At 32.6% G+C, this 14290-nt stretch overlaps 3 protein-coding genes across 3 annotated transcripts; 2 read left to right on the top strand and 1 right to left on the bottom strand.

Moving 5' to 3' along the window:
- Window positions 1-75: 75 nt before the first annotated feature.
- On the top strand, window positions 76-3413 carry LOC126769863 (probable serine hydrolase). Its single transcript, XM_050488788.1, has 3 exons — window positions 76-484; window positions 1471-1681; window positions 2438-3413. The coding sequence occupies exons 1-3, from the start codon at window positions 386-388 to the stop codon at window positions 3118-3120; spliced, it is 993 nt and encodes a 330-aa protein (XP_050344745.1). The 5' UTR covers window positions 76-385; the 3' UTR covers window positions 3121-3413.
- On the bottom strand, window positions 3355-6156 carry LOC126769864 (tRNA methyltransferase 10 homolog A). The gene is made up of 4 exons (XM_050488789.1): window positions 5374-6156; window positions 4410-4556; window positions 4069-4174; window positions 3355-3623 (listed from the first exon to the last, which is right to left on the bottom strand). Exons 1-4 carry the CDS (start codon window positions 5875-5877, stop codon window positions 3469-3471), a joined length of 912 nt encoding a protein of 303 aa, XP_050344746.1. The 5' UTR covers window positions 5878-6156; the 3' UTR covers window positions 3355-3468.
- A 3737-nt stretch (window positions 6157-9893) lies between these two features.
- Window positions 9894-13485, top strand: LOC126769859 (argininosuccinate lyase). The gene is made up of 8 exons (XM_050488775.1): window positions 9894-10042; window positions 10158-10352; window positions 10769-10993; window positions 11076-11176; window positions 11268-11461; window positions 11740-12083; window positions 12473-12660; window positions 13142-13485. Exons 1-8 carry the CDS (start codon window positions 10034-10036, stop codon window positions 13305-13307), a joined length of 1422 nt encoding a protein of 473 aa, XP_050344732.1. The 5' UTR covers window positions 9894-10033; the 3' UTR covers window positions 13308-13485.
- Window positions 13486-14290: the final 805 nt, after the last annotated feature.

A 14290-nucleotide genomic window follows, 5' to 3' on the forward strand; every position in this document is an offset into this window, starting at 1 on the left:
TTCATAGCATTGAATGACGTAATACGGCCTTGTGTGTTTTTATATCGTGCCGCAGGCTAAACGAATTATTCTAGGTTAACTGTAAATATGTGCGTGTGGCCAATATTTATTTAATTATAGATTTAGTCGATAATAAGTTTCATCGTATTTAATACATAAATTTTGTATTAGTGATTTAAGTCTTGAAATGTTATATTTCTTGCTTTTTTAACAATTTCCAAGATTAATCATCGGTTACATAATCTTTACGTAAATAGTGAGCGATGAGTAGTGATATAGTGCTGTATTGACATTTGTTTTGCAAATACATATATATTACATAAAATACATTAATCGCAGCTCGCTCGAATAAACACGACGTGAAGTTGTTTCAAAGTGACAAGCAATGGCTAAGAAACTGCTATATTCAACAATATTAAACCGTAACTACTTGAATATAAGACCTATTTTGAAAAAAGTTCAGGTTAAACACATTCATACTGAGGTAAGTTTCATCATTTTATATTTTTTAAATTGATATAAGCATGTATAATATTTGCTACAAATTAACATGAATGAAACATTAGTTTTTATTTATTAATGTTATTACATTTTCATTATTATGAATATAAAGGCATTATATAACAAAAAAATCACATCATATGGAATAAAAATTTAATAACTTTAAAAAACTCAAAACTCAAAAACTTAACGTGATTAGTATAAAATTACTAATTACTACTATTTCCTGCCGGATCAAATTTGCCGTGTCATTGGATTATGAGACACAGAATAAGGAAATAGAGAGATCTGTATTTAAGCACACACTTCTTGTGCTGTATAATAACAGCTGGATAGTCTCTTCAGCGCGCGCCATTCATCATCATCATGACACGTTTAAAATTGAAATCATCTATCTATAATTTATTTTTATGTAGAATAACTTTCGCGCTTTTTATCTCATTTTTTTTATTTACAGAAACTATATTAAGATTTATTAGCAACGCAATATAAATTACTATTTTAACAATAAGTAGAATATTTTACAGCGTTAAGCATAAAAATTGTCAGGGTTTACTGCTATATATCAGCGACATATCACGATATATAATAACTGATATTTATATCTATATACATCTATAGATATTTATCATTGAGAAAACAAATAATTAAGCAGTTTTTTGCTAGTATTTCTCTAATTTTAATATGATTGACTTAACGAAGAGTATATTATTTTTTATATTTACATATATTGTATTGGGTATATATAAAAATCCGATATTTTGATATATATTTCCGATATCTTGAAATCTAAATATTATTCTGAGACCAATAGTTTAAAAGAATTTAAATGACGCGCACCTCGATGTGTAGTTCAGAAGGTATATCTTTTGCCTTGATATCACGTTTGGAGCTTAAATTCGTTTTACTCACAAAAAAGAATGTTTCATTTATTTAAAAGATAGTTATCATTTTTGTTTTACCTTTCAGGTTTCTGTGAAGGAAATACAAATTCCTGTAAAATGGGGACATGTAGCAGCAAGATTATGGGGTGGGGAGAACGAAAAACCGATACTAGCATTGCATGGTTGGCAAGATAATGCTGGTACTTGGGACCCCCTAGCGCCAAGTCTTTGCAATAAGCGTCCGATACTAGCAATTGATTTTCCTGGTCATGGACTTTCAACCTGGATTCCAGAAGGTGAATTTATCTCAAGTTTGGATTGGGAATTAATAATTTTAATTGTTGGTTTAGTGGCTAGGTTGTACGGTTACAGGTCGTGTGGTTCAAATGTTCTTTCGGGAAAATTATTTTTTTTTTTCTTTCAAGAAATGCTCAGTAGTATGTAGAAATTTTTTTAGATTGATATACTACTGTGCCTCGGAATGCACGCAAATCTTCAAAAAATAGTCTTGTTTAATATAAATCAGAAAGACAAACATCATCATACCTTAAAAGATCGCTTTTTAATTTACACTGTACTCTCTCACAGTTACTAATTCGAAATCACTCTTACACTGGTGGTACCTAGTTTGCACAAACTCGTCTGGGTAGGTACCACCCTATTATCAGGTATTCTACCGCAAAACAGCAGTACTTAGTATTGTTGTGTTCGGTTTAAAGGGTGAGTGAGCAAATGTAATTGCAGACACAAGGGACATAACGTCATAGTTCCCAAGGATGGTAGCGCATTAGCGATGTTTAACATTTCTTACAATGCTAATGTCTATGGGCGTTGATGACCACGTACCATCATGTGACCCATATGCTCCGCCTACCTATTTAATAAAAACAAAAACATAAAGAATCATCACTTACCTAAATTTAATGCATTTTTTTTTTTACTTAAATTTATGTTGTGCCCATGAAAATGTCGATAATTGGACAAAATGCAGTTGAAATTCTTTTGGGTATATACAAATTATTTTATTTTTTTATTAAATTTATATGTTTCAGGTATGCAGTACTACCCGTGGGATTTACCTCGCCTTATTCTTTATATAAAGGAATATTTTAAATGGGAAAAAGTATCACTATTATCTCACTCTATGGGTTCCATAGCTGGAATGCGTTTCGCAAGTGTTTTTCCAGATGAGATAGATTTTTTCATCGCAATCGACAGTCTTATTTACGACGATTACGATTTAAATCAGATAGTAGAGAACTACCCAAAGATTTTACGCAAAATAGAAAAGACGCAATCTTTAAAAGGAGAGCCGCCATGCTACCCATTGGAAGAAATGATAAAAATATGGCATTTAGGGACAAGGAAATCAGTTTCTATGGAAAGCGTCCCACATCTCATTAAACGCGGTGCAAAAGCGTCAACTCGCGAACCTAACAAGTACTATTTTTCAAGAGATCCTAGACTAAAACACACATTATTCTGCGTTGAAGATAAAAAGTTCGTTGAGGCTCTCGTCAGAAGAATAAAATGCCCAACACTTTACATCAAAGGAATAGATTCGCCTTACGCTTCAGACGAACACTCAGTTGAAATGCGAGAATTAATTGCCCAAAATAACAGTGAATTCGAGAGCCATTTTCTAGCTGGCACTCACCATCTGCACTTGAATACTCCGGAACTGGTGGTACCTATTGTTTTAAATTTTTTACAAAAATATAATTTTATCAAGTAGTAAAATATAGCTAAATAATTAGTGTAAAATAATTTCAGTATTTATTTGCAACTATTGTGATACAAATATTAATAGCTACATAATGGTCTATTTATTTTTGTAATAGAAGTTAATTGAAATAGTTTTACACAATGCTAATATAACAACAATATTTATATATATGCATTTAGAATTAAGCAATGCTACGCTTATAGCAACGAAATAATGTAAAACATTAAATAAAAGAATTTAAAAAAAGTGTGCAATATTTTTTAATAAGTATTTTTGTTTTAAATAAAATAAGTTATTAAATTTATAAACATATTTATTTTTTTATTGCAATTTATATAATAAGCTCATACTCTGGTGTTAATTTGTACCATCACTGTCAAAAGAAACATCTATACTAGAAGAATAACTATTGGTAGAATCACACACATGAGCTCCTTTTCTAACTGGCAATACTTTAATGAGCGCATCTTGCCACGACATACCTTCACACACTCTGAGCACAATCTCAAATACTGTAACAAAAATTTGTATGGTTTGTATTTCATTAAATATAAGATCTGACTTGATATGAACTTTGTAACATAACATAAATATTTGTGGTTTTTTTGTTATACAAGTGTTAACTAGCCATTATTATCATTATAGCATTTGCGAATACAATTTAAGCAATGTGGTACTTAAAACATTATAAGAATAAATTCTTTTTTGTAAGTTGTATTCATGTTTTTTATTTAAAAAAATGTACATATCCTTTATCTAATCAATTAATGAAAAAATGTATTTAAAGTTATTATTGTTATTCAACTTAAATTTTGAAATTTTTAATTAATTACTCTTTATTGTTTTCTTATTTAAATTATATAGCTATGTAAATGTTTATATTCATCAATAAAAAGCTTATATTATATGAATAACATAATATAAATTGTCGTGTTATTTTTATCTATAAATTCTTACCATGATCAATTGTTAAAACTTTTCTAGTCTTCATATTAACATATTTATTTAGAGGTAACTGACCATGTCTTATACCTTGTTCAACTGCAATTTTATGACACAACCCCTGCAAAGTGTAGAAGAGAAAAGAAGTATGATATTATTCCATGTGCATGCTTAATTTTTTTATTTTAGTAAAAAAATTGATTAAGAAGTAACTTTCTTTAAATTTTAGAAACATGAAAATTGAATCATGATTTTATTATTAATCTGATATCAAAAACTTTTGTAAGGCAAAAATATCATAGGCAAACTATAAATAAGCAAGGAGTAAAATAATTAGGACTGTATTTGCAGCTGACCTTGTATTGATTATGATCCACTAATCCTCCTATTATATAGTAAGTATCTTCTTCAAAACATTCAATAACATTATCTGATTCACTTGTCAAATAAAACAGTTTTTCTTTTGGAAATTTATTGAGATATGTTTCTTCATGATAAACTATCTAAAAAATTTAATAATGAGTTACATTCACCAAATAAAAAAATTGTACAATGAACCTATCACAATATTAAAAAAAAAACATGAAATGCACAATAATTTATTGTATAGTCATATTAGTATATGATATTTATTGGCAATAAATATCATGGTTAGACTAGTATTTAATTATTAAACAAAATCTATATCTACAATAGGAAATTATTTAATTATAAGGATAGATTATTTTTTAATATTAACTAATGACTCACCTTTTAAGCATTAAAATGTATTATGTTACAATTATACATTTCTTAACAATTTCCTTGACCGCTAAGTATGAGATGAATAATATACATCGACTTACTATATGAAAAATAGAAGTACTTGCCCAGATTTGAACCTTAGAATTTTAATTTAAGCTTTTGTATATATTGGGCACTCAATAATTTGCAAATTGCAAATATTGCAGTTACTTTTCTTAAAAGGAGGTTTGATGCTTATTCCACCATGTTGCTCTAATGCAGGTTGGTGGAATACACATGTGGCAGAATTTCAGTGAAATTAGACACATGCAGATTTCCACACAATGTTTTCCTTCACCGTAAAGCACGAGATGAATTATAATCACAAATTAAGCACTTGAAAATTCAGTAGTGCTTGCCTGGGTTTGAACCCATGAACATTGGTTAAGATTCCTGCATTCTTACCACTGGCCCAGGGGTAAGAATGCATGAATCTTGCTATATAAAAAAAAGGGAGAGGAGGCCTTTAGGCCAGCAGTGGGGCATTCACAAGCTGTGACGGTTTCTTAAAACCTTATTTATACAAAGTTAACTTACATCCCAATTTTCATAACCATTATGTCTAGAAATATCAACTCTAGATTTTTCTCCAAAACTAGTAACATAAAATTGTAAGGGTGATTCTGACCGCCTGTTAATAGAATAACATCTTAAAATTTGTTTAATTACTTTATACCTGTCTTTTTCTATCATCAAATTATCAAAACTAAGATCTATTATGATACCGATATTTTTCTTCGGTTTTTCAAGCTTCATTTTCTTTAATGTCTTTCTATTTGGACCTAAATCTATATTTTCTGCCTTTGCTTTTCTTCTTCGTTCTTTAGCCCTGGCTTTCTCTTTAGATCTTTTTTCAGCTTTGCTATTTTCCCATCTAACCTTTTTCAACCATTTTCGCATTTGATTTTTTGTAAATGGTCGTGGTAATTCTGTTCCATCGTCACCTTTCAAACCCGGATCTATTTTAATATCAAAAAGAGTATACTGCGGAAAATTAGATTCGTAATTTAGTTCTTCTTTAGCAGAATTTATTTCTTCCATTTGTAAATTGTATAGTGAGTATAATCATTAAAAATAGTAATCATAAACTTATTCTTTTTATAAGTCTTAGTCAAGCTTTAGGTTAAGTACTTAGGACTGGGAGATATTTATGTTTTATATATTCACATAAAAAACTAAAGTTCTACATTGATAATATTTTAAATTTCCTTAACAGCTCCATTTATTAACCAGATACACGTTCTTAAGTCACAAATTTCCATTTTTGGTTAATACAAACATGTTCACATGTGTATTATTATGAAAAATAAGACAATTGACAATGACAACTGACACAACATGATTAACGTCATTTTTCACTTAGTATAAAAATAAGGAGAAGTATCTCTATGTATAAAAACTGCTTCTCAAAATTTATGAAATTTGGATGACACTGCTTAAGCTATAATTAGTGTAATCCACGAAAAGGCACCGTACTATTTTTCGCGAGGGGAAAGCGTGGGGAGTGCAGCCCTACACTTTGTCGGGGAACTATATAACATACTTCTCTATTACTATTATATACTATACTATAAGTACATTTTAATATTATGACCACTGAGTTTTGTTACTTACATATCTATATAAGTTTTATTACAATCATAAATATTTATTTTTATGATAGTTTCCTTGTCATAAATGACAATTTAATCATATAATTTCATTCAAAATAATATAGTAGCTAAGAGTCGCAATGAAATTGCTAAGGTTAAGAGTACAAAACAATGATGAATATTAAGAATATTAGTTGTTCTTCTTTATTTTACAAGAACATAAAATTCAAGTTTGTTCAAGAATGCAGAGGGAGATTCAATTCTCAGCACCTGCTTATTATCAGACCTTGCCATTGTTAACACTTTCTTCCAAAAGAAACCCGAGCACCTCATCACCTATAAAAGTGGGCCGCACTCCACCCAGATCGACTACTTGCTCATAAGAAAAAGACACAGTTTAAAAAGTAGCAAGAGACCAAATCTCCTGAAAACCGGGACGCGTATAAAGCAGTTAAATGTGCCACCAAACGAACAGTTGCCAAAGCCCGCTACCAGACGTTGTCACCTCTTTATGACACGCTTGAGACAAACGAGGGCCAAAGGACTATATTCCGTTTGGCAAAAGCTCGGGAGAAAGCGACACAAGAGTTTACAAAATGTCTTTGTGTAAAGGACTCAAATGGCACTTTGGTTTGCGACGCAGTTAAGGTGAAGGAGAGGTGGCGCGACTACTTTAATGTGTTGCTTAACACACAACACGGTAATGCCTCTCCTCCAGAATTGCCTCCTAATCTCGGACTTGTTGCACCAGTAACACCTGACGAGGTACTCAAATGTCTTCGTACAATGAAAAACCGAAAAGCCATAGGCCCTGACGACTTGCCGATTGAAGCGTGGAAAGCGATGGGTTCTCATGGTGAGAACCTACTTACTTTTAACCAAATACTTACTAGCCGGAAGATGCCCAACTCTTGGAGATTGAGTATCATTACTCCGGTATATAAAGGCAAATGTAATGTACAGGACTGCGAAAGCTACCGCGGTATTAAGGTTATGTGTCACACCATGAAACTCTTCGAACGCGTAATCGACTCAAGGCTCCGGCAAGAATGTACTGTCTCGGAATGTCAATATGGGTTTCGCCCAGGCTGTGGAACCATAGATCTTCGCCCTAAGAATACTGGCCGAGGCCCACAGGGAAAAGAAGAAACCGCTGTACATGGCGTTTCTAGACCTGCAGAAGGCATTTGACTGCGTCCCATGCCAAATTATATGGTGGGCTTTGAAGATGAAGAACGTGCCACAAATCTATATTGACATTATCCGAGACATGTACCATAATTCGGAATCAATAGTAAGGACCGCCGTTGGCGACGCACACCCTTTCCCGATCACAGTTGGTGTCCACCAAGGCTCGGCCCTAAGTCCTTTTCTGTTCAGTGTATTGCTTGACGTTGTCACAGTGAAAGCCCATGAGCCGTCTCCCTGGCTCATGATGTATGCTGATGACATTGCACTGGTAGATGAGGACAAACAGGTATGGAGCAAAAGGTGAACCAGTGGAAGGGTGTGCTAGAGAGGGGAGGTTTGATGCTAAATGTTGCGAAGACCAAGTATATGGCCTGTGGCAGTACGGACCCCGAACCCATAAAGATAGGCGGAGAATCCGTTATCAAGACGGAAAAGTTTAAATACCTCGGGTCCGTACTGCACGAGTCTGGTACAGTCGACCACGACGTCAGAGCTCGAATAAACGCAGCCTGGGCCAAATGGCGGGAAGTCACCGGGGTAATCGGTGATCGCAGGATACCGGTGAAATTAAAGGGCCTTGTTTACAAGTGCATCATCCGACCAGTCTTATTGTACGGCAGCGGCACGTGGCCAGCTCTCGCGAGACATGTTCAGCAACTTCACGTCGCGAAAATGAAGATGCTGCGGTGGATGTGTGGCGTTACGCGACTAGATCGCATTCGTAACGAGCACATCCGTGGTAGCCTTGGAGTTTACGATGTAGCGGATAAGTTGCAGGAAAGCCGTCTGCGTTGGTTTGGCCACATTAGCCGCAGACCACCAGACTAAGTCGGGAACCGATGCCTGGACTTTGTTGTCGAAGGCCCTAGATCCCGCGGCAGGCTCAAGAAGCGCTGGCTCGATGTTGTGAGGGACGATATGAGAGAGCACGATCTAACTAAAGAGGACGCTTTAGATCGGGCAAAGTGGAGGCATAGATGCAGGAAAGGGGACCCTGGCGTTACTAGGCCGGGAAAACGCTAGGCAGAAGAAGAAGAAGATAAAATTCAAGTTTGTTACGTGTATAGTCTAAATTCGTTTATACATTGCACTATAAAAGTACATATTGTAAAAATTTAATCTCAACACGAAATCCGCAATGCTCATAAAGATAATTCAAATCTATCTGTTAATCTATCAGTTTCTCGCCAAAAAGAATATATGTCAATGTTTTTGTTGCCAAATTAAAAATATAGATTATTATTAATAAATATAATAAAATAACAGATACTCTCCAGTAATATTTAATATTAATTCGTGTCACATCTTATATATATATTACAATCTGACTTAGTCTTACAATATAAAATAATAAATATTATAAGTAGCACTTGATCGTAAGCGTTGCATCTACAGGTATAAGTTATGTGATTATTTAGTTTTATTTTTTCAATTAGGAAATACAAAAAAATTATGCGCAGTATACTCTTATAACTGTTTAACGTTAATATAAAGTCTAATTAATTTTATTTCTCTAAAATATTTAATTGCTATTAAATTTAATAGCAACAAACAAGAAAAGGTACAAATAAACATTTTGAAGGTAATCAGTGATAAAATCAATATTTTTAATTAAAGTGAGTATCCCTTATCGAATGTGATATCAGCGACAGCAGATGAAGCCAACCAACCACATGTCATGATTGTCATGTAGGTACTTCTATATACACGAGGTGTTTGTAATTAAACGCATCATCCACTGATACTTATTTTCATTTTTTTCATACAAGTAGCAAAAAAACTTTGTGAAATTACATCACTATCTTTAAAAACCGTTATAAATAAACGAATGCAATAAATATGGATTATTTGCACAGTCGAGTAAAGAAACTGAAAATAAGTTTTATGAATTATACTCTTTCACGCTGTATTTCACTAGCTATCAAAGTTTTGTATACAATTTATCTATGATCCTTAAGTACGTATATTTACATTACGATCCTTGAAAAGAATAGTGCAAAATTACATAAATTTAATTCAAATTATAATCACAGTGTACACACAGTAAATAACCGCAGCTACTTGAAGCAAATGTGAGGGTAAAATTTGCCTCACAGTTGAGGAGGTGGTCTATCTACCCAGACGGGCTTGCACAAAGCTCTATATCAAAAAGTAAAACTGTACATTGTAAGAGAACATAGTCGTTAAAGAATGTTAAGATTAATGAGATATACCACTATTAACGTGTAATACCACAAAGTAAAATAATTGATATCTTCGACCTAAGTTAACCTAAAGATATGATAACTACTACATCCAGTAATTAAATAGAAGAAATTTTTATCTCATTCAAGTTTGTACAAAGATAATAACAACATTCCGAGTAGTATAAATTATATTGCGTCTTACTTCATAGTTGTAAAATATTCAAAATAATGTCCGATGTAAGTTATAGCATTTATCATAAAATAAAATAGGTTTAATTATTTGTTCAAGTGAATTTTACATTTAAATTAGGTTATAATATCACTATAGTTTATTATATTTTATATTTATTAGCGATATAAACTATGGGGAGGTTGTTTTGACGAAGAACCTTCTTCAGTATTACGACGTCTAAACGACTCTCTTGGAATAGACTCGCGGCTTTACAGAGAAGATATCCAAGGTAGCAAAGCGTGGGCTCAAGAACTACAGCGAAGTGGACATCTTTCTGAACCTGACAATGATGCTATACAAAAGGGACTAGATAAAGTAAGTTATAGAAAAAAATAGGTACGCTATATAACTTATGCTTTTTTAATAATTGATGTTAACCATTTACATGTAGCTAAAGTCCCAATCGTTTTTCAATATATAAGATATACGCTTGTTAATTGAAAAAATAAAATAATATTATCGGTTTGGAAAGAGAGGTCAGTCCTGGGAAGAACATAAAAAAACCCCAACGAGATTTCTAAATTATTTTTTTGTTGTTAATTATATATTTATTTGCTGGTCTGAAGTGATATACCAAAAATGTCATCATTCATTCATTTTGACATTTCATTTGACCAAAAAAATATATAGAATAATAATAGAATAGATGTAGAAAAAATATGACTAGATATTATCTACTATAACAAATGACAACTTTGAGTCACTTCATGTTGTATTTTATACCTACTAAGGTTGAGGAGCAAATCGCAGAGGAGCTCTACCTTAACGGAAGACTACACGATACTGCAGAAGACATACATTCCGTTGTTGAAAGACGTCTAACAGAACACGCCGGAGAAGCCGCTCTACGCTTGCATACTGCTCGTAGTCGCAACGATCAGTCCGCTACCGACACTAAGCTATGGATGATGACCTCTCTTAAAAGAGTTCAGAACGAAATTGTACATCTTATCTCGGTAAAGTTTTTAAATAACACAAAGAATTATGGCTAATGTTAACTTTAGGTAAATACCACAATATTTATTTTAAACTCAAAAGGTTCTCGTAAAACGGGCAGAGCAAGAAATTGATACAATATTTCCTGGATATACTCATTTGCAACGAGCACAACCTATCCGGTGGAGTCACTTTTTAATGAGGTAAGTCATAATAATTTTAAACTCTATTAATACCTTAAAAACTAAAACCTAACGAATTTTATTCTAATAATACATTTTATACGTTAAACAGCTATGCTTGGTCATTTCGAGACGACGTGGCAAGGTTAGAAGAACAAAGAATTCGCTTGTCATCTTGCCCCCTCGGTAGTGGTGCTATTGCCGGCTGTGCTTTGCCGATTGATCGAAAAAAAATAGCTAAAAATTTGGGATTCAAAAATGTTACACCTAACTCTATGTTTGCGGTTGGTTCGAGAGACCATATAGGTAATTTCTTATATATTCATTTTTACCAAAGAACCCGATAGATATTTATAATCAAGTTGAGGTATATGTCTACTTGTGAAACTAAAGTGATAGAATAATTTTAAATATAACTTGGTACTCAGACTGCCTTACATATATTAATCATTGCACAGACTTAGCGAAAATTTTATACGATCTTCAAAAAATACCGATTACTTATAGAGACTTTTGTGAGCCAAAATAATAAAACTTTAGGTGAAAATGTGTGTCAAGATAAAGTGTTATTGTTTATATTTTAGTTGAATTTCTCAATTGGGCGTCATTATGTGGATTACATCTTAGTAGATTAGCAGAGGATTTAATAATCTACAGCTCTCAAGAGTTTAAATTCATACAGCACTCGGACCAATTTTCTACCGGCTCTAGTCTCATGCCCCAAAAACGTAATCCCGATGGCTTGGAACTTGTACGAGGAGCGGCTGGAATTTTACTTGGAGACGCATTCTCATTTAGCTGTATACTAAAAGGCTTACCAAGTACTTACAATAAGGATTTACAATCGGATAAGGAAATCCTATTCAGAGCATATGACAGATTGCTGGATTGCTTGAAAGTCACCGTGGGAACCGTATCTACCATGAAAGTGCGTTTGTGTTTCACTGACCGATTAAAACTTTAAAAATTCTTATTTAATTTTCAACTTATTATAATTATGTCAGAACTGAACAACTATTACATACTTTATAAATATAATAATATATATATTATAAAAATAAGTACAGTATAAATCACTACCACGTTGAATGGCGGGAAGAATGCTAACATTATTTTCTTGTTGAATCGCAATTCCTATATACGCAAAAATGAACCAGCTCTAACGTTTCATGTGTGATTTATTGTACATAATCGAACCGATGAAGCAGCCAATAATAATTTAAGAAAATCTGTTTGTGCACTTTTTGAAATATAAGTAGTTAAACGAAAAAGTATCCTAATGAGTTTTTATTTTAAATTTATGACTCAACTTTTTAGGTCGATGTTGAAAAGGCACGCAGTCTCTTAGAGCCCGGCATGCTGGCGACGGACCTGGCGCACGCACTGGTACGTCGCGGCGTTCCCTTTCGTCGCGCTCATTACCTCGTCGGTTCCGCGCTGCGGCGTGCTGCCGCTCTGGGACTCGACCTGCAGCAACTGCCGCATTGCGAATATGTCGCTATTTGGTATAATATCACCTCACATGTCCATAGAGTCTAAATCAATACTAATTTTAACAAATTCATAATTATATGAATCTGTTTTTTAAATGTCTTATTACCTTACTTCCTTCTCTGTTAGTTTTTTCGGTACAAAGCAATCGTTTTAAAACTAGTTTCCGATGAACTAGAAACGATACATAGCTCAGAAGATTAAAAGTTATATCATATAAATTTGATATGTAAAGGACTCACCGCGTTAACATTTACAAGTCTCTCAGCCCTATAGAAATTGTATCTTTTTAATCGATTTGAAGAGTCACAAGCCTCATTTTCCTTTAATTCTTACAAAATAATTAACGAACAATATATTCCATGAATTATACACACATTAATTATATGAGTCGGTTGTGTGGGTTCATCATCAATTTTCATATTTATGTATTCTGTATTAAAAATTCACAATAATCAAATCTAGTATTATTAGTAAATATGTTTTGTTTCTTAGCCCTGAATTCGGCACAGAAGAGGAAATAAAGAAAATTTTCTCCTGGGAGTCGAGCGTAGAACAATATGTAAGTGCAGGTGGCACTTCCAGAAACACTGTTTTGCAACAAATCCAAGAATTGAGTCAATGGTTGGAAGGCAACAATACAACTTGCGATTTTAAATAAAAGCATTTATACAACGCCTTACAGAACGCCTAATCTCATCTTTTTTTTTACATTCAGTGTGAAATTTAATAGTTTTGGGTAGTAGTGACTTAAGGTAGTAAGTAGCCACTAATTAAAAGGCGATCTATTTACTCGACTGTATGCCCCATTAAACATTAATAAAAAATATAACCATCAATATTATCTGTAACTTTAATCAATAGTTTAGCCCCTTATCATTTTAATTTACTAGGATTATAAATATTGTCCTAATAATATATTGGATTTGTTTGTCATGTGAAATACATGTGTCCTTATCATTTATTGGAAACGTTGGTAAATATTGCAATTACAAACATGCGACTCAACTGTATCTATAAAAAACAGAATCGAACTCTAACACTGATATTTGATAAAAGAATTTGGATTTTGAAATCGACATTTGTTTGAATATTTAAGCATTAAGTACACGATAGTCAAAACTACTAGTTAGATTTTCCAAAATTCCAAAATGTTTTAGTAAAGTAAAATGCATTTACTTGTTTATTAAATTAATATCCTATTGAGAAAAACATTACAGATCAGTGTTTTCTTATCTTAAAAGTATTACGTTATATACATTGATTTTTCCAAAGTAAAAAGTTACCTTAAAATGTAGCTTAACTACACTTCTTTTGATCAATGACTCATCAACGGTATAGTATTCCATGACATTTTTATTTTATCGTAGTTATTGTATTTGTAATATGTATAAGTCTTGAGTCTTGTTATCTATTCTATAATTCACTATATACATTTGTATAAAGAAATACTAGTGGCATAGACCCACTTCAACTTCGCCTTCTGGCGAACTGTCAATACTACAAACTAATGAAATACTTTAAATATAACTAATAGACAATTTACTACGTTTTAATAGTTTGACGTATTTTTAATAGATAATTAATTTAAAATGTATAGTGAAATCGTATATGTTCCATTATTGAGCAGAGGCTTCTTTTCTG

This window comes from Nymphalis io, chromosome 8 (genome assembly GCF_905147045.1).
Source record: "Nymphalis io chromosome 8, ilAglIoxx1.1, whole genome shotgun sequence".
Classification (NCBI taxonomy): Eukaryota; Metazoa; Arthropoda; class Insecta; order Lepidoptera; family Nymphalidae; genus Nymphalis; species Nymphalis io.

Coding starts and splice junctions, on each gene's coding strand:
- LOC126769863 (XM_050488788.1), top strand. CDS start 386: ATGGCTAAGAAACTGCTATATTCAACAATATTAAACCGTAACTACTTG. Junction 485..1,470: donor TTAAACACATTCATACTGAG/GTAAGTTTCATC, acceptor TTTACCTTTCAG/GTTTCTGTGAAGGAAATACA. Junction 1,682..2,437: donor TTCAACCTGGATTCCAGAAG/GTGAATTTATCT, acceptor TATATGTTTCAG/GTATGCAGTACTACCCGTGG.
- LOC126769864 (XM_050488789.1), bottom strand. CDS start 5,877: ATGGAAGAAATAAATTCTGCTAAAGAAGAACTAAATTACGAATCTAAT. Junction 4,175..4,409: donor TGGATCATAATCAATACAAG/GTCAGCTGCAAA, acceptor TACACTTTGCAG/GGGTTGTGTCATAAAATTGC. Junction 3,624..4,068: donor AGTTTTAACAATTGATCATG/GTAAGAATTTAT, acceptor TTTTTGTTACAG/TATTTGAGATTGTGCTCAGA.
- LOC126769859 (XM_050488775.1), top strand. Junction 11,177..11,267: donor TGGAGTCACTTTTTAATGAG/GTAAGTCATAAT, acceptor TACGTTAAACAG/CTATGCTTGGTCATTTCGAG. Junction 11,462..11,739: donor TGGTTCGAGAGACCATATAG/GTAATTTCTTAT, acceptor TTTATATTTTAG/TTGAATTTCTCAATTGGGCG.